Source organism: Malus domestica, chromosome 10, assembly GCF_042453785.1.
Source record: "Malus domestica chromosome 10, GDT2T_hap1".
Lineage (NCBI taxonomy): Eukaryota > Viridiplantae > Streptophyta > Magnoliopsida > Rosales > Rosaceae > Malus > Malus domestica.
In genome coordinates, this window is record NC_091670.1 from 32123990 (window position 1) to 32147136 (window position 23147).

The 23147-nt window shown below is 38.3% G+C and overlaps 4 protein-coding genes across 12 annotated transcripts; all 4 read right to left on the bottom strand.

The window, feature by feature from the left end:
- Positions 1-5854: 5854 nt before the first annotated feature.
- Positions 5855-7134, bottom strand: LOC103445800 (protein WHAT'S THIS FACTOR 1 homolog, chloroplastic). Its single transcript, XM_008384854.4, has one exon. The coding sequence runs from the start codon at positions 7132-7134 to the stop codon at positions 5917-5919; it is 1218 nt and encodes a 405-aa protein (XP_008383076.1). The 3' UTR covers positions 5855-5916.
- On the bottom strand, positions 5855-9946 carry LOC103445798 (DNA polymerase zeta processivity subunit). 4 transcript variants are annotated; one of them, XM_070806907.1, is made up of 6 exons: positions 9807-9946; positions 9637-9717; positions 9270-9382; positions 8875-9064; positions 8466-8713; positions 5855-7264 (listed from the first exon to the last, which is right to left on the bottom strand). In XM_070806907.1, the coding sequence occupies exons 1-5, from the start codon at positions 9835-9837 to the stop codon at positions 8514-8516; spliced, it is 615 nt and encodes a 204-aa protein (XP_070663008.1). In that variant the 5' UTR covers positions 9838-9946; the 3' UTR covers positions 5855-7264; positions 8466-8513. The 4 variants fall into 4 exon arrangements, with proteins under 4 accessions (XP_070663008.1, XP_028965873.1, XP_070663009.1 ...); XM_029110040.2 differs by having other exon boundaries at positions 5855-7428; XM_070806908.1 differs by lacking the exon at positions 5855-7264 and adding an exon at positions 7800-8263 and having other exon boundaries at positions 8479-8713.
- An 898-nt stretch (positions 9947-10844) lies between these two features.
- LOC103445797 (elongation factor 2) lies at positions 10845-15343 on the bottom strand. The gene is made up of 4 exons (XM_008384852.4): positions 15197-15343; positions 13998-14069; positions 13810-13897; positions 10845-13550 (listed from the first exon to the last, which is right to left on the bottom strand). The coding sequence occupies exons 2-4, from the start codon at positions 13998-14000 to the stop codon at positions 11110-11112; spliced, it is 2532 nt and encodes an 843-aa protein (XP_008383074.1). The 5' UTR covers positions 14001-14069; positions 15197-15343; the 3' UTR covers positions 10845-11109.
- Positions 15344-16852: 1509 nt separating this feature from the next.
- LOC103412269 (elongation factor 2) lies at positions 16853-21179 on the bottom strand. Of its 6 annotated transcripts, none has more exons than XM_070806911.1 (5): positions 21049-21179; positions 20411-20457; positions 20228-20315; positions 17521-19961; positions 16853-17231 (listed from the first exon to the last, which is right to left on the bottom strand). In XM_070806911.1, the coding sequence occupies exons 2-4, from the start codon at positions 20411-20413 to the stop codon at positions 17521-17523; spliced, it is 2532 nt and encodes an 843-aa protein (XP_070663012.1). In that variant the 5' UTR covers positions 20414-20457; positions 21049-21179; the 3' UTR covers positions 16853-17231. The 6 variants fall into 6 exon arrangements, with proteins under 6 accessions (XP_070663012.1, XP_070663011.1, XP_028965875.1 ...); XM_070806910.1 differs by having other exon boundaries at positions 16853-17242; XM_008350859.4 differs by lacking the exon at positions 16853-17231 and having other exon boundaries at positions 17289-19961.
- Between the last annotated feature and the right edge of the window lie 1968 nt (positions 21180-23147).

Here is a 23147-nt window from a genome sequence, read left to right on the forward strand (position 1 = left end):
CTATGTCGTTTCACTTTTACCCCAAGAAAGAATTAAAAGTTCTTATGAGTTATGTAAGCAGTAGTTCTTAAGCTTATGAGAAAAAGTAAATTCGACAAAAGTAATTTTTATGCTTATATGCAGATGTAGTTCGGACATAAGTAGTTTCGGCAGAAGCACTGGCAAAAGATCTAACAAGAATCTACTGGACCCATGTTTTGTGCTTGTTTTTTAAATCTTTTACGTTGTTAGGAGTGAGACTTGATGTAAAGGAGATGGAGATGTGTGTGTCTCACATAAGTTGCCCACTTTAGTGATATAAACCATATTCCAAGTTCAAGTTGATGAGGATTGAGGAGGGGTGGGGCTGCTGAGTAATGGACGGCATAGCATATGGATCCAATTAAGAGAGGGGGCACGGGGGCCATGATGCAACCCCAAAACTTTCGTCCCTCGTGAAAAGGGACACTCATCATGTATGTAAATTGTACCACACCACTCCATCATCTTGGAATTACGTTGCTTCGCCATTTCCTTTCTTCTGTTCTTTCATTCTAACATATATATTTTTGATATTAACTTGGCTTTTCAGTTGTTGATGAGGAATTCCTACTCAATTTCCTTCGTGATCGATTAATGAAACTTTAGGCTTACGATCAAAATAATTAATATTATAAATTACTCTGAAAAAATCAATAAAATAAGAGATCATTTAGTCATCAAACTGTAAAAAAACAAATTTATGAACGGTCTATTTATTTTCTACCATTGATTGATTAAACGACCTTAGTTTTAATTAACTTTTTTTAGAGATGATCTTTGCAAATTGATTTGTAATATAAACGATTCCGATTATAATGTCCAATACTAAGTAATTAAGAAGAAACTCCTCTTCAATCTTAAGGAGCCAACCTCCTCTCTATAGTTTTTTTTTTCAAGCTTAGGACAATTAGGGACCCCACAGGGTCACTCACATATCACAATCACTTAAGAAATTTGATAGGACCTTGGAGTCAAATTAGAATTTAAGGTGCATGGTCCCAATTTAGCATTTATTAATAAACATGGAACACAAGTCTAAAAGAGGAACCGAACCCTAATGAACCCCCCATCCCAAATGCAAAAGTCTTCAGATTAAAGTGTACATTTAATTATTTACTCAAATGGGGGCAAGATTTGAAAACTGCAAAGGGACATTGGTAAAAAAAGAAGCATTTGCCTAAATGCGTGACTGGCTTGTTCTGAATTTTACCATGCAAAGAGTAATGGGTTAAACGTTATGTTTTGAAAGGTGGGGTGTTTAAAGAGAAAAGGCATGCATAAAACAGTGACCTAGAAATCATATATTTCTTTTTATGTGGGGAATATCATTGATCTGCCAACGGCATGGCCCATGAGTCTACTTTAATTTGCAAGGTTTGATGGATGGGTGGATGGATGGAGTAAATCTAAAGACAGAGACATTATTGATTGCATATTTGGATCCAGAAAAGAAAACCCCACTATGAAAAAAAACAAGTTAAAAAGCAAGAAAAAAGCAAGAAAAAAGAGCAAATAGTTGCAAAAACTATTCTTTTCTTTTTCTTTTTGTTTACAGAGTTGGATTTTGACATGACAGAGAGGGTTGGTGCCTGTGTGCAATTGTAAACAAACATCAACTTCTTCCACTAGCTAGCAAAACATGTATCCATGACAGACAGACTTACTTAGGACTCAGTCTTCTTTTCTCACCCCCGGCCCCATGGATGATATAATATATCTAGGTCATGGAGATTATGGTTGCAAACCAAACCCTAGCTCCCCAATCCCCATCTTCGGTTAAATCATTATGTCCTCTCTCTCTCTCTCTCTCTCTCTCTCTCTCTCTCAGAGTGTTAGTGTTGGTGTGTGCCCACTCAGTACTCACATCAAGCAATATCATGGATCATTTTACTGGTGAGAACTTTTGCAGTGGTGCCCTAGTTTGGACAAGAAGGATTACATGCCTACTTTAGACAAAGTACCCACTAATGTATAGAGAGAGAGAGAGAGAGAGATGAATTTTCAATGTGAAAGGACATAATGGAGGCAGGGGATATAATAGGTTGGTTTTGGAGTCTTCGGAGGACTAAATGTAGATAAAGTGATTCTACAGAAGTATGATCGCTATCATGAACCAAAAGAAAGATATCAATGTACTATGATTTTATCATCTTTCTTTTTTCATTCTCACTTTTTCCTATACATCAATCTCGTTCTCTTGAACTTTATAGTTTAATAAAATTGTGGTAACTCACCGTTTAATTTTAATATAATAATTAGTGATTACTTATTTTTTGTAGTTGTATTTTCTCATCTACTACTGAATTAAAATTAAACGATGAATTATCATAATTTTTCTTTATCATGAGTTCTAACCAATATATATATTGATATATAGATAGATATACTTCCCCTCTCCTGCTTTATGAAAGTTGCAGAACTAACAGTATTGAAGTAGGCATGAAACTTGGAGTTGAAGGTGACAATTCGAGAAGAAAACCAATAAGTGGACTGGAGAGGATAGAGAGAGGGAGAGAGATTTGGTATTATTGTCACCAATGTGGTAGTGCATGCACAGCAGAGCCATCGACTTGTCGACACCTTATGGGGTGCATGACATCCGGGGATAATATATTTGGGCCCATTCATCATGGAGCTGGCTAGCAGTAGCAGCCTAGCACAATAACATTGGTTTTTCAAGGGAATTCAAAGCTCTCCAATTGGATCATCACCATTTGTCCTTTTCCACCTAAATCACATTCTTTGGTTTATATTAGTATACAGTTAAAATGCACTAAAACTTGCCAAGTAATGTAGATCAATGTGAGTGTAAGCACTTTTCTGGTATATTATATGGTTCCCAAGAGCCTTAAGGAAAAAAACGAAGCAATGGTGTATTGTTAATCGATTTCAAATTGTAAATATAAAAATGTTTTGACAGTTGTTAATGAATCACATATTGACGGGAGAATGGACCTTAAGTGAGTTTATAAGTAAGTTGGGCTACTCCTTATATTGTTAATTAATTTTAAGGAAAACTAATGAAAAAAGCTTGAAAACTTTGAGTTTTAACGATTAGGACAAAATAAAGGGTAAAGTGAATAGTACCAGGTTTGACTTTTTAGTGTAAAAATATAGTTTTTTGTTAAAGTGAACAGTACCACGATCTTTTCGTTAAAACTCTTGATTTTATGAAGGAATCTCAATATTTTTCTTGGCATTAAAGCAAGTTGTTCCATATGTGAATCCCAACGGCTACACGTGCTCCACGTCATTAAATTTGTGTTGTCCACATGTTTGGCTTGAAAAAATTCGCCAAACGTGAGAAAGCGTGTTGAGAATGACTACCACAATTATGAGAGAAGAAACATTCCATGAACTTATCAGTAAGTTGAGATACCCCCACTACCAATTCATTTTATAATAGAAGCTCAACTTTCTTCATTAAGGTTTCAAGTATTATGGTTCCAGGATACCGCCCGGGATTTAAATTTTGGAGTTGGGGAAATATCATTAGCATCAAGGAGTGCGTAGTTGCTTGTTAATCAAATATTTTATGGCGGCAAAAACATCATTAGCATCAAGGAGTGCGTAGTTTTACTTCAGTATTTTACTTTTCATTCTTTGCGATTTAACTCATGTAGTTTACTAATACGATGAACTTCTAAAAGTACACACATGACCTTGTAGGTCTATTTATTTTTTCTTTTCAAAAAGAAAGAAGCAAATAAATTATTGTCTTTAAATTAATACTATTAGTCTATCATAAGGGTAAATAGCGACAATTAAAATTACATAGACGTAGGTGAAAGGGATGTGCTTTAATTTTCTGTTAATTTATGTCTTTTAATTTTCTTTAATTCAGTCGATCCGATAGTCGCAATTGAAAGGAGTGTGCGAGAAGTAAAAAAAAAATATGAAGATAGCACATCGCTAAGTGAAATTGAACCGAACTAGGGGACCAAAATCATTATTTCGACTCATTTCAAGTTACACGCAGTGCCAGTGCACCGTAAGTACCATAAATAACAATTGATTGTCAGCTACAAAACCTTTTTGGTGGGTTGGAACTGGAAGCTTTGCCTTATTTAACAAAACAAATATGGGCCCATAAGAAACAACAGATCCAGACTATGAGTTAAGATATTGGGCCTATTGTTGGGCTCCACAATGAACCCTACCGCAAGCAATCAACAATCGAAAGAAAATGATTAAAAAAAAAAAAAAATCTGGCTTTCCACGTTTAATAAATGGAAAGTGACTTGACAGGAAATACAGGTCACACCACACGAATGATCTCTGCATAATGCATTTGACACTCTGGTGGTCGACACAGATATTTCAGTCGAGCATCATATATTATTAACAGCAAAATATACAAAATACTTTTTGGTTTTTTTGTTTTTTACTTTTTAACATTTTACAATTGATGATGATGAACAGACACAAATGAGTAAACAGAAAAACAAAAACAAAAAGAAGAATTTAAATCAAGCTTCCCATGTGTCAGTACACTTTCTGTGTTATTGAATTTCAATTGAAGAATTTTCTACCAATGTCATTTTCATGATTTAGATCATGCGAAAGATACACAATTTGCTTGTAGGAACTAAAATCATATAATTATCGTTGCTAGTCATAAATTTGAAATTGTCAAGAACAAGATATGCTGATAATTTATATAGGTTTTTATAACTTAAATGAGATTTTGGAGGAAACTTAAACGTAAATTGAAAGAAGCTCGATGGTAATTAGTTTGAGAATATATAAGAGTTTGAAGAGTTCTTTTGATCCTCAAAACACCAACTTATACAAAATGCACTCGTTACACATGAAAACAAACTTACTTTGAAGATATATGACATCTCTGCAAACATCTAAACGGTATAAACAACATTAACATACTTTTAACAAGATGCAAACTGATTATTTCGGGTGTTTGAATAGAATTAGCACAGATCCATCAGTATCAATTATCAAAGTACCCAACACCAACATCAAAGAACGACCCAGCATGCTATATTGGTATACATGAATTCTTTTGTTCTGAAACAGAAAACAACTGGAAGGAAATACACTCACGTTTTTTAGGAAAAGATATATAACAAGTTTGCTTAGACAATCTAAGGATCACTACACAGATGATTAAATGTTGTCATCTGATTCGTCAGGTATCTTAAAAAGAAAAAAAAAAAATCATCAGCTGAAATCTATATCCTTGCGAGTTGATGGGACCATAGCCATCCTGAGCCTGGACATAACATTTGTGATGATTTTACTGAAATCTAATAGAGCAGAACTAATATTAGCTTATTAAAAATAGTCACAGCCACAGGCTAAAATTTCAGAGATAAGGAACTTGGTTGCTACTACTTTTTTCTAAGATTTACTTCTATAGTTCAATCTTTAACATAACATATGTTAAATTTGTAGTATGAAGAAAACTTACGCAAAGTTTTGTACTCTGAGGGCCTTAGTTGTAGGGGTTTCAAAGATTCACATACACGAACTCTCATTTGAGATGTACTTATCCAATGTCTACTAGTTATGTCCATCATTCAAAACACAACCAACTAGAAAGGGTATTTGATATTTCAAAGCACTCTAATTTGTTCTATAGTGCAAACCAACTACTTAACCTGGAAGGACATTGTGAGGATCGAGAGGTGATATGATTAAAATGATTCTGGATCAACAAACTTTGTAGCTTGACTAGGACAAAATCCAAACAGTTTTGTAAGTAACAAGTAGGTGTCTAATGAATTCAGATTTTCAGTCATTGTAGAACCATGCTGTGAACTATACACTTCTGCAATAATTTCATTTCGCTGTTCTCTTAAATGTAGAGATACCGTGCATGAAATTTTCAGTCACATATATAACGTAAGAATCCAAATTTACATTTAAAAAATCAATCTATGAAGAATGCATAACGTTACATGGATTGGTCTCTCTCCTACCGCTAAGCGCGACGAATTTATCATAAAATGACAACAGGGGACATTTGTTTATCAAATTCAATCCATCATAAGCTTCTTTAAGAAAAACAGTGCTCCTTGCACCTTTATTAGTTATGTAAAAGATACCAGGATGCTTTATCAGACAAAGGAGCAATTTAGAGGGTAAGAAATACTCTGAATGAAATGCTTCCAGTTGAGCAGATGTCATCCTCTTCTGCATTGTCAAGCTGAGTAGCTCATGAAGCACCGCCACCACCCGCTTCCTCGATTTGGGATCAGCAATGTCAAATCTCCTGGCATTCAAATATGGAGAAGGGAATTCCATTTTCTGCCACCTTTCAAGTTGCTCAAGATAACTAGTGTTTGGCCTAAAACCAGCAGGAAAATTCATTTGAAACGCATGTGGACCTAGAAAATTACCATCTTTGGATATCCTAACCTTCTTCCCCAATCCATAAGCCGCAGAAATTCCTTCATTGGCTAAAGTTTCCTCACGAGCCGTGACTGCTAGTGAAGAATCCCAATTCTCTAAATGCAGAAAATCTTTTTCATAGACATCCTTAACCGAAAAGAATTCAGGGTACTTCGGAATCAATGATTTCTTGAAATCATTCGGCAAACCCATTTCGGATTCGATGAATTCAATGTTTTCGAGTGGAACGCGGCAATCAACTGACAACATCAACAACTTCCTCAAGTTTTTAACCAACATGGGTTCCAGCAGATCCTTGGCTGAAGCTTCTTCACCAGCAACTTTCTCAGCTTTCTCAGTGAGTGCAACAAAAGGGGGCGTTCTGTTGCCGCCGCCGACAGAGAATATTGCAGGGTATTTTTCTATGACGGCCATGAAGTTCCACTTCTGAACAAACCCAACTTCTTTCTCGAGGTCCCTGAGAAGGAGAGCCTGGTGTTTCTGCGACTGAATAATTGATTTCAGCTGTAAAATCAAGGCGGGCTTTTTCTGCAAGTCCATGACTTTGTCGAGTTCGTGGACTCTGTGGTATACCTTCTTCTTGGGTCTTCTTCCTCCGCTGGATTTGTGCTTCACCGGGACCCACATAGAACCTAATCTCTGACATGGGATTGGAGAAGGGGATGCGTATGCGTCCGTTTCGCACAGATGAGAGGTTTTGGGAAGCTGGTGAAAGCGCGGTAACGTGGTTCTCCTATGCATTTTGCGGGAACCGGTGAGCGTCTTTGGCGCAAAACATCGAACAGTTGGCGTGCAAGCGCTGCCCAACGGTCACTTAGAAGTGCTCTGGATTTGTAGGGGATGGAAAGAGTAACGAGGTCTGGTAGCAGGCCTGACAATGAAATGGCCTTTTGAGATAAATTCACAGGACTAAGAAATTGGGCCATGAAAAATCAGCCCTTTCGGCCCACATCAATATGGTAGCCATCCAAATATGTAATTGAATAACCCAAATTGTATTTCTACGATTCGAAACCTTCCTTCAAAGATCGTCGCCTATCCAAAAGACCAACAAAAAATCACCAAAATCGGAAATCAAATGACAGTTATATTTGTGGTCATTTTCGTGTATATTCGGAGCACCGTATTTGTTTATCTTCTTCACTTAAATTGAAAATTTTAATGGTTTTATATTTGTCAACCATTTACAAGGGTGTTTTATGAATGATGAGATTATATAAACAATTGGGATCGTTAATAAATGTTACGGAGTGGTAAGGTACCCTCAAAAAATTAGTTTAAGAAAAAAAAATACCAAGCTCAATTACGTATTCACAAACTCACAAACTTTATTGCAAGGTGGGCCAATTACTATTAATGAATATCACACTTTTTCTCCAAAAAAAAAAAAAAAAAAAAATGGTTCCTCAATTCAATCATAACTGTCCATTTCCTGTTAATATTAAGTAGTCCGGACTAATGAAGAAAATTTGCATAACAATAAAACAATGTACAATATTCGGACATAGAAACTGAACATGAGCATGGTTAGTACTTCATCGATTGCATGGGAAATTAACCTTATATAGCCGCTTGCAGACCACGTTCCAATCTGTGCAACTGCTAACTCATTTTCAAACTCATATTCCAGCCTAACCAAACACTTGTTTCTCTCACAAACACCGATAATTGTTAAAACTGTTCATTCTTAAACTAATGTTGAGCAGCTACCAACTAGCTCTTCAGTTTAGTGTTACTTCTCGTCCTACCCGGCTGCACACAAACACCAATCCCCTTAGCTAACCACCTCCAGCTTGCTCTACAGTGTTGTGCTTCTCATCCACCCTTCATCTTCCACAAGCTTTCTACATCGGTACTCTGTAATCTCATCCTAATTGGATAACAAATACCAATAGTAAACACTAACTTATTGTGGTTTATATACTAAATGCAGCAAGCAAGCAAGATTTACTTCTCGAGCAGCATGTTCAGGGGACATGTATCGTATTTTTCATGTAAAATCAAGACAAAATAAAACATGAATTTTCTATCACATTGAAGGACTTAAAAAGTAAATTAGGTAAGGCCAATACCAGCTAAACATACGTGCATGCATGCATAGGAACAATTGTATTCCCCTTTCAAGCCCTTGGTTCAGATAAACTTGGATGTTCCAAATATAACTGCACAGATAGAGGTTGGCTACTCATTGACTTAATAGGGGTTATTAACGGAGGTTGTTGCCACTGCTTTGTATCTGTTGGAATCCACGACTCTGCATCCTTACTTGTACAAGCCTGAGGGAGTGATCGAAAGTAAGCAGTTATCTCCCACCTGCAATCTGTTAAAGACGAAAAGCTTACGTAGCTAGCCGTGATCGATCACTACAGGAAACGAGACATTAAACCAAACCATAGTTCATGATCCCAGAAACAATGTAAGCATCTCGTCAATAATTAACCAATTAAACCAAACCATTTGATAGAAAGCTTAAGGACTTACTCTGGGGAAGAGCCTTGGTAAGGGGTTCTGAGATAGGAAGCTTGATAAAAAATGACCTTAGTGAGAACTCCAGGTCAGATTCTTCCACCCTCGAGCCATACGATTGATTCACATTGAGCTTAAACATAAATCTTTCCACAGGGATGTTGTCACCGTTAAAGAAAATAACAGCTACTCTCTCCACGAGACCCTAGTTTGTAAGATGTATTTCTCCATCTCAGTGAAAATGTTCTTTAGTGGAAAAACAAAAGAAAAACATAGGCAGAACTTTGGTTCAATTAGAAACGCAATCTTCAAACTTTTCACCCAATTTGGTTACAAATCATTTCTAAGCAAAGATGATAAGCTCATGTATAAAAAAAGTTTTAAAAGAAATAAATAAGTAAAGGGGCAACCTTTTGGATAAAAGGAAGAAGTCCCGAGACAGCGGAATGGATGTAATCTCTGAGTTCAAGGTGACGAGCTCTATGAACCACCAAATTCATATATTTCCTTCTTTCAAAAGTACCTTTACCAAAACACACCAACTATCAGAGTCTATCAGTAAATATCAGTTCAAACTGTAAAAATAATACAATTATCCATTATTCCAATAAGCCTCGTATGCAACTTGTGTAAGGGTTTAGTTAAGAAAATGGGGTTTTGCTTTCTGGGTAGGCTAATAAAGAAAAACAGAACCCAATACCATGAATTTCTCAGCAACCAAACAAGAAATTGGGGGGTGGGTGGGATAGGATTGAATGGAGGATTAGAAGAACAAACCTGGAGGGTAAATTCCTTTGAGGAAAACGACTGAAGTGATTGCAACCTCCAGGAATTCTACCAGAATCCGAGCTATCTCACCTGCACGATTTCAATTCGAATCAAGGAAACTGATTTATCAAAACCGAAAATTGAAACCGTTTGACAAGTAAAGAGAGAAGAATGAAAACCTTGAGGAGACTGACTGTCTTTGCGCTCCATCTCGATTTACCGTGTCTGCAAGTGCAAGGGTAAGTGCGTTCACAAAACTGAAGGCTCCCGCCATTTGGTGGGCTTTTGCTTGACGGACTTGGGTAATTTAATTTCAACCCACCAATTACACTTATTTAAAAGGGGATTTTGCACAAATCCAACTGAACTTGTAAACATGATTACCAATACCACATGAATGTTCGATTCTTAGTTTTTACCATCTGAATTCTCTTAATGTTGAAATCTACCATTTATGTTACTTTCTTTATATTTTACCGTTAAAACATGTCACGCACCCCTCACATGAAGGGATATCTTTGTCAATTCACTTTCTAGAGCTCGCTAGAATCATTACGTACGAAGGCAAAATGCATTTCTTTTTGCAGAGACATTGGAGTCAGGTCATGAAGAGAAACAGAGAAGTTGATTTCGAGTTTGATTTTGGCAAGGTTTGTTGAAGAATTAAAGTGAAAATTATGCAAAACTATAGTCTTTCATTTACAATTCAAGATTTTTTTTAGGTCAGCAAGTGGGTGTCTAATTCATCTTAGTTTATTCAATTATTAATTTTTCAATCTCTTCTGGAGGGAATTGTCAAGCTGGGGTTGTACAAAACCCTAATTTGGCGCCATATCGACATTTTGGAGCCAATTTGATTCTAGCTGGCTTTGTGAAGTAATTGACGAAAATATCCCTACAAGTGATATGTTTTAACAGCAAATTTGATGGAAAGTAACTTAGATAGTAAATTCCAACGGTTAAGAGAGTCTAGATGGTAAAAAGTAAAAATTAAAGTTTAGATGATATGATCGCACGTGTTTACATGTTTAGGTGGTACTTGCGCAAAAAAAAATAAAAAAAATACATATTTAAAAAGTGATTTTCGATTTCCTTTGTGAACTTTTTTTCTCCTCTTTCTGAAAAATAGTATTGTAGCCAATTGAAATTTTTTAAACCAATATTACCCCTATTTTGGGGGCAATTTCAATTCCAACAATTAATAGAGCTCAGGTGCATGGTTCCAAGAGAGTCCAGATGCAACATTGATCTCCCAATTGTTATATTTCTCAAACCATGAGTAGAAATTAATATAAGACTAATAAAATTGTTGACGAAAGCAACATTGATCTCCCAAATGACATAATCAATACCAGAAAACCGAATACCAAACAATTAAAATAGCTTGAGACCAAAAAATATTGTTCCGCAATCCAGTCCGGTGATGCTATATCCATCCCTAATCGAGCAAATTGGCAAGACACCGAATATATAGTAAATAGTTTATAGCTTGTCCTCGAACTCAGAGAGCGGGGTCATCTGCTCCTTCAAACCCTTCCTCTTACGGATGTCGGTGACAAGTGTTGCAGCCTGGGATCCAGCTTCCAATGGATCAGACGACATCATCTCCCAATGATCAAACACGCATTGTGGGAAGGCCTGCCCGGAAGTTGCAGCCCTCAGTTGACCAGAGAATCCAAAGGACTCAACGACGGGGAGGTATGCCTTGATGTTGTAAAGTGGAGTTCCTGGCCTCTGCATCTCCTCAAACACATGCCCACGTTTCTGATTCAGAACACTGTAGATACCGCCAAGTGCCCCCTCTGGAGCTTGAATTTCAACGAGATACACTGGTTCGAGAAGCCTTGGCTTGGCTGTGAGCTGAGAGGCATAGATGACCCTCCGAGCAGTTGGAATGACCTGACCTCCCCCTCTGTGGATAGCATCAGCGTGAAGAACCACATCACAGACTTCAAAGCAAATACCTCTCATGTTTTCTTCTGCCAATGCACCTTCCTTTGAGGCCCACTGGAACCCAGCAACAACCGAATCCTTGATTTCATTAAGGTACTGAACTCCCTTACACATGTCGACCACCATGTTGGGACCGGTGGTCTCGGGACCAAAACACCAGATTTTCTTAGCAAGATCCTTGTCCCAACCAAACTCCTCAGCCAAGATCTTGGAACGAATCTTGGGATCATCTCTTGGGCCAATGCGACCTTCATCAATAGCCTCAGGAAGACCTTCCTCAAGGGGCCTTGCTTCCATGTACAGACGGTTATGCTTGTTTGGAGACTTACTCATCACTGTACGGCAGGACTTATCAAGGACAGTCTCACGGAAGGACACAACGGGGTCAGACTTTATAATCTCAGCACCACCCATAAAATCATCTTGTAGATCCTTCAAACAGATCTCAAGATGCAGTTCACCAGCACCAGCAATAATGTGCTCTCCAGACTCCTCAATGGAGCAGACAACCATAGGATCAGACTTGGCCAAACGTTTGAGACCTTCAACAAGTTTGGGAAGGTCAGATGCAACCTTGCACTGGACAGCAACACGCACGACAGGTGAAACGGAGAACTTCATAGCACGGATAGGGTGAGCATCCACTTCCTTCTCATTAGTTAAAGTTGCATTCTTGGTAATAAACTGATCCAGACCGACCAATGCCACAGTGTTACCGCAAGGAACATCCTCAACAGTTTCTTGTCTCTTTCCCATCCAAATAACAGTCCTCTGTACGTTCTTAACGTACAAATCCTTCTTCTCTCCGGGAACAAAATTTGGACCCATGATTCTAACCTTCAATCCTGTCTGAACTCTACCAGCAAAGACACGGCCAAAGGCAAAGAATCTACCCTTATCAGAAGCGGGAATCATCTTGGACACATAGAGCATAAGAGGTCCATCGGGGTCACAGTTCCTGATGGCATTGGCATATTGATCATCAAGAGGACCCTCGTACAAATTCTCAACACGGTACTTTTGAGCTGTTGACGGAGATGGAAGGTGAAAAATCATCATTTCCAATAAAGCAGTGCTAGCTGGTAACCAGGTCTGCATAACACGCTTCATCAGAGCCTTCCCCATCAGGTCCTTCTCATCACTCTTCATGGTGACACCAAGCTTTGTCAACATGGGCCACAACTTATCCTTCTGATCATTCATGCAGGTGTTGATGATCTGCTTGATGGGTTCGTAACAGAACTGAACAAAACCACGCTTGCAGGTAGCAGTGCCGGTGCTCTTGCTGGTCCATTTCTTCGTAGCTGGGTCAAAAAAGTTCTCACCCCAGAGCCTTTCCATCATCTTTGACTCATCAACTCCAAACTTGGAAGCATACATCTTAGCGAAGTTGGTCAGAGTGAAAGCCCAACCGTGCAAACCAGCTGAGAAGGCGACTGTTCCTTTCTCTGGGTACACTTGGACATCACCAAGAAGTGGATCTTCATATGTAGCCATAATGACATTAGCATTCTCAATAACCCTTTGGAATGTCTGGTAAGCTTCCTCTCCATCAACCTGGAGCTCAAGGAAGCATCTGTCCATCTTGTTAACGGTCAAAACAGGCCTGATCCTCTCTCCCAATGCTTGACGGAGCACAGTCTCAGTCTGGACACACACACCCTCAATACAATCCACCACCACAAGTGCTCCATCAGTAATACGCAGAGCAGCTGTGACTTCAGATGAAAAGTCAACGTGCCCGGGGGAATCAATGAGATTGATGAGGTACTCATTTCCGTTCCTCTCTCCCTTGTACCTCTGCAAAGACTCATCAGTCATCTCATAGTACAGAGAGATACCGGTAGATTTAATTGTGATACCACGCTCTGCCTCATCTGCGCGAGTATCAGTCATCCGAACATCACCAGCAACTTCTTGTGCAATGATACCCGCAGCAGCAACAAGCGAGTCTGTAAGAGTTGACTTCCCTGCATATCAAATTTCAAAAACATTATATGTTTTGAGGAAACACCATAGGACATAAACAAATAAATGGATAAAACGCAACTATACATATTAACTGGTGAAATATTTCAAATTATAACCAATAGAGAAAAGTTCAAAATACTGAAAAAAAATACACTTGACCAAAATATTACAACATTAAAAATTTTCTTTAACCAGGTTAATAAAAACACCTTGTAACAAAGACAAGAATTATCAAGTGAAAATAAAAAAGATCTATACCGTGATCAACATGAGCAATAACAGACATATTGCGAATGTTGTGCTTGTAGTCCATAATCCTACGGAGTTCTTCTGCTGTAAACTTCACCTGCAATATCAAGAATATCACACCATTGTGAATTAAGGAATCAATGGAGCAGCTCAGGAATCACTATGTAACCATGTTCAGATTGATAGTCAGTGTTTACCATCTTGACTAGTCTTTAAGAACAACCGGCAATTAGTTTTTATAAGAAGCTGATTAACCGACAAGGAAACACCTGCAAATTTAAACAACAAAAAAATGAACTGGAATTCAACTTGGAATATAAACATTTAAAATGACTAGAAAATGACACACCAATACATTTCTATGTTTAAAAAATGACCAGAAAAAAAAAATAGCAATTTGTATTCCACCAAAAGACTATTGAATTCCGGTAAAAGGAATACATAATTTTTACTGTATCAAGCAATCTTAATAATCAAGACAAGTTATTCGGTAAACGGTCTTGACAAAAGAAAAGGTAATCACAAATCATTCCTTATCAATTAGGATGATCCTATTAATTTAGGGCCACCAATAACAACAAAATAGAAAACAAGTACGCATAATAATTCTCTCTTACAAATTAGTATATTTTAGAACGAAAATTATTCTGGAAAATATTTTTATATTATTTCTTTGACATGAATAGGAAACAAAATGTTCTGAAAAAATTACTCATAAATTCAAACGAAACCTTAATTTTCGAAAATCTTTCCACTAAAAAAATTGCTCAACGAAACTATTTTCCAGCAAAACAACAGAGTATTAGTACGATCAAAGTAGAAAACAAGATCTAGCAAATACAAAACATCTAGGGTAGTGCTAACCACACACCCACTTTACTTTTCACACACACTCAACTTTCTGCTGTAGGATAAAATGAATTGAAGAAGATCAATGGCTAAAAACTAAAAATGGATGTGTGAACAATTTACAAATACTAGCGAAATTATCATATATCACGTAAAAATTATCAAAAACGTCAGAAAATTATTCCACAGCAAAAAAAATTTCACGTAAAAATTTTCCGATGAACCAACCAGAGCCTGAGAGAGTGATCTGTACGGAAAACAAGGATCTAATACAAACACATTTCACACAAACATATATACACACACAATGCATCCGTAAAACCTGAGCAACGATCGAAACGATAAACGAGCAAAGACATAATACCAAACCAAAAGCATGCATAACAATAATATATTTCCAACAATACAAAATGCATGCAGATCACAGATTTTTCAGAACAACAAAATGCATGATTAACGACGATAATCAAGAAATCACGAGGATAATCGGGGGGATTAAATCAAAGGAAGCGACTGATTCGAATAGCATAGAATTAGAGGAACGAACCTGAAGGATCGGGAGATGGAGAGCGAGGGAGGGATGGAGAGAGGAGTGACTCTCCGCAGCCTAGAGCTAGTGGTGCAAATGGGACTGAGAGAATGTGTGGAGCCCGGAGGAGGGTGTGAGTGTTATATAAGGTTAGGGTTTTCGTTTCTTGGGTTGGGCTCCGCTTTCATAGTTTATACTATTTTCTAGGCCCACCAAAATCTCCATCGGCCTTTTTTTATTCTAAAATCATGGGCCTTAGGGCTTTTTATTTATTTTTTATTTTTAACAACATTATATAATTATGGATAATGATGGGAAGATCAAATTTGAAAATCAAATAAATAGAAAATTAGCACGTTAATTAATATTTCAATAATAATTCAATTACATTTCATAATCATAAAAGTCGACTAAGTGCAAAAAGACGGCCACACATGACCTTTGCCAATCGACCTATTCCACAGTTGTATGACCTAGGTTAAGAAGGTCAAAGCTTCTTGTTAGACACTCAAAACTCAAAACTTCAAATTCTTGTTTATTAATTAAACAAAAAATATTGAGAAAAGTTATTAGCATTTTAGTATGGCATGTTTTTCTTTGATTGTAAGTGAGAGAAAAGTGAGAAGTGGAAATGAATACAACTACACTGTCGTGCTAAGCAGCCTCCAATATTCGTAAGGTAGGCATAAACTTCTTCGTCTAATAAACGTTTTCTAAATATGAGCCTAGGGTTTATTTACAAGATATACATATATTCTAACCAATTCACTTAACCCAACCCACACTTGCAAAGATAGCCTAGATTTAAAAAGCCTTAGCTCCCCCAAACACTTCTACTTTGGACACCAAACCCCAACTCTCTTTTTTTCATTTTTGTAGCCAAAACTATAGTATCTACATGTAACAACATTGATATCAAGTCGATGAATTGTATAGCATGAATTTTAAAGGGTGTTTGTTTGCCCTCACTAAGCTTCACTAGATTGGATTGGCTTAGCTGGAATTTCTAATTCGTGTTTGGTTGGAACAAGGATTAAGTATAATGGGACTAAGTCGGATTCGTGCCAACTAAGTCCTTCACTCCCAGTTCTTAGCTAGGTTGCCCGAAACATATGGGATTGCTAATCCCGTCTCTAAAGCTGTGTACAAAGTCTGCACGCTGCATCATCTACACGCTGCAAGTCATCTGCAATCATGCTTCTTTGCAACTCTGTTTGGCCACCTATGCCCAGATCTGAAACCCACCACACCCACTGCCTAATTCTCAACATCCAACTACCAAAATTCGAAAAGAAAAAAAGTCAATTCGATAACAACAACAAACTCAATAGAAAAATTCTTCATTTTTCCTAGAAAATTAAGAGAATTTTTGAGACAATCAAAGGAGTGGCGAGAAATAGAGTGGTCGTGAAATCCATGACGCAGCAGAGGGGTGCCTCTGCACGATTTCAATTCTCCGTGGGATATGAAGTTGGGAAACCAGAATCTGTGGTGCCAGAAATAGTTTAGAGGAATCACAACAGCAAAGAAAAGGAAAGGGAAAAAAAGAGAACAAAACGGGGGTGATGAATGACGTTGAGTGAGGAGAGAGTGGAAAGGAAAAGAAAAAGACGAAGAGAGTGGAAAGGAAAAATAAGAAAAAAATGTGGAAAGAAAAAAATGTGAAGAAAAAAATGACGAAATTATTTGATTTTCCAAAATAATGTAGTCCGTAACTTAGTCCGATATTGCATCAACCGCTCCATTATTCTTATCCTACTTAGTCCATGCCTAGCCAATCTAACTTAATCTTTAAAGCTAATCTAGTCCGAAATAATCCAATACAACAAACGCACCCAATCCCATATTGATGCAGGCCAACCAAATTCATAAACTAGCACAATTAAGAATACAAAGCCGCTGGTTCCACAACTTACAAAACCTGAATCAAACACGAGCTAGAGCGGTTTTCGGCACCTGTGCAGCCACTCGTATTGGCGGCGCGCGAGCCGAGCATTGCAACCACCACCTTCGAGGCGTTTTCCCATCTCTAATGAAATAGTAGCAGAAGAAGCTGTTGCAGGTCTTCAAGTTAGAAAGAACAAACATCAATCAAATACATGAAACAAAGTAGACAAAAGTATAGTAAATTCAAAAAGCGTGTAGCAACAATGGCAGAAATTGTTCCACAAGCAACAAGGTAAAAGCAGAACATTATAAAGGTCTCTGTTCTGAGCACGCACAAAACATTTAACTACTGGCACCCAGATGCTGACTACAGCAACAATGTTAACAACATTAAACAAAAACGATTAAACTGGAAACCAAAAAATTAACGCAGTGCATCGAAAACAAATTATTACTCAAAGCTTGTCCTCAAACTCGGATAGTGGGGTCATCTGCTCCTTCAATCCCTTCCTCTTACGGATGTCGGTAACAAGTGCTGCAGCCTGGGATCCAGCTTCCAATGGATCAGACGACATCATCTCCCAATGATCAAACACACATTGTGGGAAAGCCTGTCCAGAAGTTGCAGCCCTCAGTTGACCAGAGAATCCAAAGGACTCGACAACGGGGAGGTATGCCTTGATGTTGTAAAGTGGAGTTCCCGGCCTCTGCATCTCCTCAAACACGTGTCCACGTTTCTGATTCAGAACACTGTATATACCTCCAAGAGCCCCCTCTGGAGCTTGAATTTCAACAAGATACACTGGTTCGAGAAGCCTTGGCTTGGCTGTGAGCTGAGAGGCATAGATGACCCTCCGAGCAGTTGGAATGACCTGACCTCCCCCTCTGTGGATGGCATCAGCGTGAAGAACCACATCACAAACTTCAAAGCAAATACCTCTCATGTTTTCTTCTGCCAATGCACCTTCCTTTGAGGCCCACTGGAACCCAGCAACAACTGAATCCTTGATTTCATTAAGGTACTGGACTCCCTTACACATGTCGACCACCATGTTAGGACCAGTGGTCTCGGGACCAAAACACCAGATTTTCTTAGCAAGATCCTTGTCCCAACCAAACTCCTCAGCCAAGATCTTGGAACGAATCTTGGGATCATCTCTTGGGCCAATGCGACCTTCATCAATAGCCTCAGGAAGCCCTTCCTCAAGGGGCCTTGCTTCCATGTACAGACGGTTATGCTTGTTTGGAGACTTGCTCATCACTGTACGGCAGGACTTATCAAGGACAGTCTCACGGAAGGACACAACAGGGTCAGACTTTATAATCTCAGCACCACCCATAAAATCATCTTGCAGATCCTTCAAACAGATCTCAAGATGCAGTTCACCAGCACCAGCAATAATGTGCTCTCCCGACTCCTCAATGGAGCAGACAACCATAGGATCAGACTTGGCCAAACGCTTGAGACCTTCAACAAGTTTGGGAAGGTCAGATGCAACCTTGCACTGGACAGCAACACGCACGACGGGTGAAACTGAGAACTTCATAGCACGAATAGGGTGAGCATCCACTTCCTTCTCATTTGTTAAAGTAGCATTCTTGGTGATAAACTGATCCAAACCGACCAAGGCAACAGTGTTACCGCAAGGAACATCCTCAACAGTTTCTTGTCTCTTTCCCATCCAAATAACAGTCCTCTGTACATTCTTGACATACAAATCCTTCTTCTCTCCAGGAACAAAATTTGGACCCATGATTCTAACCTTCAAACCTGTCTGAACTTTACCAGCAAAGACACGGCCAAAGGCAAAGAATCTACCCTTATCAGAAGCGGGAATCATCTTAGACACATAGAGCATAAGAGGTCCTTCGGGGTCACAGTTCCTGATGGCATTAGCATATTGATCATCAAGGGGACCCTCATACAAATTCTCAACACGGTACCTTTGAGCCGTGGAAGGAGATGGAAGGTGAAAGATCATCATTTCCAATAGAGCAGTGCTAGCTGGTAGCCAGGTCTGCATAACACGCTTCATCAATGCCTTCCCCATCAGGTCCTTCTCATCACTCTTCATGGTGACACCAAGCTTTGTCAACATGGGCCACAACTTATCCTTCTGATCATTCATGCACGTGTTGATGATCTGCTTGATGGGCTCATAACAGAACTGAACGAAACCACGCTTGCAGGTTGCAGTTCCGGTGTTCTTGCTGGTCCATTTCTTCGTAGCTGGGTCAAAATAGTTCTCACCCCAGAGCCTTTCCATCATCTTTGACTCATCAACTCCAAACTTGGAAGCATACATCTTAGCGAAGTTGGTCAGAGTGAAAGCCCAACCGTGCAAACCAGCTGAGAAGGCGACTGTTCCTTTCTCTGGGTAGACCTGAACATCACCAAGAAGTGGATCTTCATATGTAGCCATAATGACATTGGCATTCTCAATAACCCTTTGGAATGTCTGGTAAGCCTCCTCTCCATCAACCTGGAGCTCGAGGAAGCACCTGTCCATCTTGTTAACGGTCAAAACAGGCCTGATCCTCTCTCCCAAGGCTTGACGGAGCACAGTCTCAGTCTGGACACACACACCCTCAATACAATCCACCACCACAAGTGCACCATCAGTAATACGCAGAGCAGCTGTGACCTCAGATGAAAAGTCAACGTGCCCAGGGGAATCAATGAGATTGATGAGGTACTCATTTCCGTTTCTCTCTCCCTTGAACCTCTGCAAAGACTCATCAGTCATCTCATAGTACAGAGAGATACCGGTAGATTTAATTGTGATACCACGCTCAGCTTCATCGGCACGGGTATCCGTCATACGGACATCACCGGCGACTTCTTGTGCAATGATACCAGCAGCAGCAACAAGAGAGTCTGTAAGGGTTGACTTCCCTGCAAGAAGGAAAAAATTAACATTATTGCTTTATCACGCATCCACAGATACAACATAACAAGAAACAAGAAAATCAAACAAGCTGCAAATTACAATGGACATCACGAAAAAAAAATTAAATTGCATAAACATCCCTATTTAAGACAAAAAGATATTCGGAAAACTATCCGGCTTGGATGAGAAAAATATAAAAGCATTTAAATATGCATACAAATCTGTTCTAAACAACATTATGTGAGTAAAATAAGTGCATATTAATATGTACCATGGTCGACGTGCGCAATAACAGACATATTACGGATGTTATGTTTGTAGTCCATAATCCTACGGAGCTCCTCTGCTGTGAACTTCACCTGCATATACGGAAACATATATCTCAATTAAGAATAAGCAGATAATGAAATTTTAAGCAACACACTAAACCAAAATAATGGAAGGAGCAACTTACCATCTTGTCTTTTCTTCAAATGTCACCTTCAAAATTACTATTAATACCTTCAGACACAACAGTAAAAATAACACGATTAGATAAATAAACAAGAAAAAAAATTAACAAGATCCAAAAGACTTCATCAGATATTCGAACAATTACACACACAAAAAAAAAAAAAAAATCCAAAAGCATGTGATGAAAGTAAATTTACAGAACCTTGAAGATTTACAAGATTTTCTACGAAAGAATTTTGTTACATACAATATGTAGATTGAACATACAAGATATCCGTTTAAATCTGTTATGCGATTAATCAAGTAAATTCATATAATATTCACTTAAGTTTCATGTGAGTTATAAAATAGCAAGCTCAAAAGCACTTTTATTCATCCAAATAAGCTCAAAAGCACTTCTGTTCATCCAAACAAGCAAATAAGCAGAAAAAATTCAATCGAATCCATTTGAAGACATAAAAATCGAAAATAATACTAATTTCACAACCTAATTACAGATCTTGAGCAAGAAAAATCGAAAAAAATGAACAGAAAATCAAATAATTGAACTAAATGAGCATGTTAATTACTTCAAAACAAGTAACGCTGGGAAATATCAGATCTAAATATAGTAGAGAGAGAAAGAGAGAGAGAGGGAACCAGGTGACAAGGTGCGAGAGAGGCGGCAGGCGAAGGAAATGGAGCTAGAACGTTAGACCTCTCCTTTAAAAGGGCAGGAGGGTTTGAGGTGAGAGAATAAAATAAAAGCGTGACTGAAGGTATATGCGGTTGTGAAATAGAGTCTTCGTTATCTAGGGTTTTACGATGAGCTGGGCTGGGCTTTCATTTTGTAACTGGGCCTGTGGTTTGGTTTTGTATGATGGAAGACCCAATGAGTTTTAAAAAGAGTGTTGTCCCCTCAATTTTCAACACTCCCTCCTCGCAAGATATTTTAGAGAACGTCCTAGGTTTGGGTACTTGGATCATGTGTTCGGACGGACTTTAGATTCACATTTTTATGGTCCACCACCTTCTGTTTTGAAACTCACCGCTACCCTATATAATGACTCTATCTTCTCTTACACCACCTTTATAGTCCACTACCTTCGATTTCTCACGCAAGAATCTCTTCAACTTTTGACACAATATGACAACACGACTTGAAACTGACACAAAAGTCGTAAAAAGGAACTCAACTTGTATGATTGAAGCATTGAATTCATCTACTTTTCAAGGGGGTAAGAAGACATTCAAAACTCCAAAAAGGGAAAGGTTTCACATTCAAATACAATTACAAGTTGGTGTGACAATATCATTACGTTGTAGTCATACATAGTGTTATGAGTTCATCCAAATCATATTACTTGTATCTAAACTTTGGTCCCTGAACCCTAGGCGTAAGACATGTGTTTATGCTATAGTTGGTGTGAACTTATAACATACATTGCGTCAACATTGCCAAGTGAGATTATCATCAACACTGATGCAATAGTTTTTTAACCTTAATTATATTGTGTATTGTTTTCTTGGAATCGGCTACATATATTTAGTTATTACATTCGTCGCATAACAGTCAGATATGCAATTAAAAAGAGAGTATTATTGGTATGGAGGGTCATCTTGTGTTATTTGTATGATGGGCCTCGATCTGGATCAAATGATCAGTACCTAGCCATGTTCACCCGATTTTCATGCAGGTTGCGTTGTCTAGTGGCTGTTGATCAGTCACTGGTGTGGTGTCTCTTGTGCCGATACCAAATGGCAACCGTCGAAGAGGGGAGCCATCAATACCCATAATTGAGGAGATTATTGTTGGGGCCTTGTGTTTATTTAAAAACTAGTTATAATTTTATTTAGAAATTAGCTCTCCTATTTTTATGGATGACCACATCTTTTCTATTAAACAGATTTTGTTTTGAAGATAAAAGTAAAGATCTAGTCTTCCTCAACCAGGTGATCACTTCCAGATTTTTTGGCCTAATTCTTAGGCTACATTTTCTTCAACATCTTCAATGTTAACTTTGAGCTTTCTGTATAAATATAAGGACCTCTCTTTAGTCGAAGTATAAGAGACAAAAAGCTAAAAAAAAGCCCTTAGCTAAAAACACTGAGCATTCTGAGCAGTTTAAGGGTGATAGTTTTCGGACTTTCCTCAGTGCAAGGGAGAGTCTAGACATAAGGATTATGGTTGTTTTATCCTGGGGACGGTGTGGTGTTGTTTGAACTGCTTGCACACATTGAGCAAAGCTACGAAACTTCTTAAAGAAAGTGACATTGTTTGCGACTCAACCCAAGACAAATTTTCATTTTTATGTTCTTCATTCTCTGGTAATATTGTTCCTGTTTTTATTGTGCAGCATCTTTAATAATTTTAAGATGATTTGTTTCTGCAATGGAGAATGAAAACAGCACATTCACTAATGATCTGACCAAACCTATCAAGTTTGAAGGACTTTACTTCAAATGTTGGATGCAAAAGATGTTGTTTTTCTTAACTACCAAGAAACTTGCCACTCATTGCACATCTGAAATGCCATCACTTCCTAATCAACCCATTGTTGAACAATTCAAGTTGTTTCAATAATGGACTGACAATGATTTTCTTTGCAAGACAACTAAAGAACTATGGGATGCTCTCCAGAAGAAGTACGATACCGAAGAAGTAGAAGCAAAAAAATTTGCTGTCAGCCGTTACATGAAGTTTCAAATAGTGGATGTCAAGTCGGTGGAAGTGCAATCACACGAGTTGCAGAAGATTG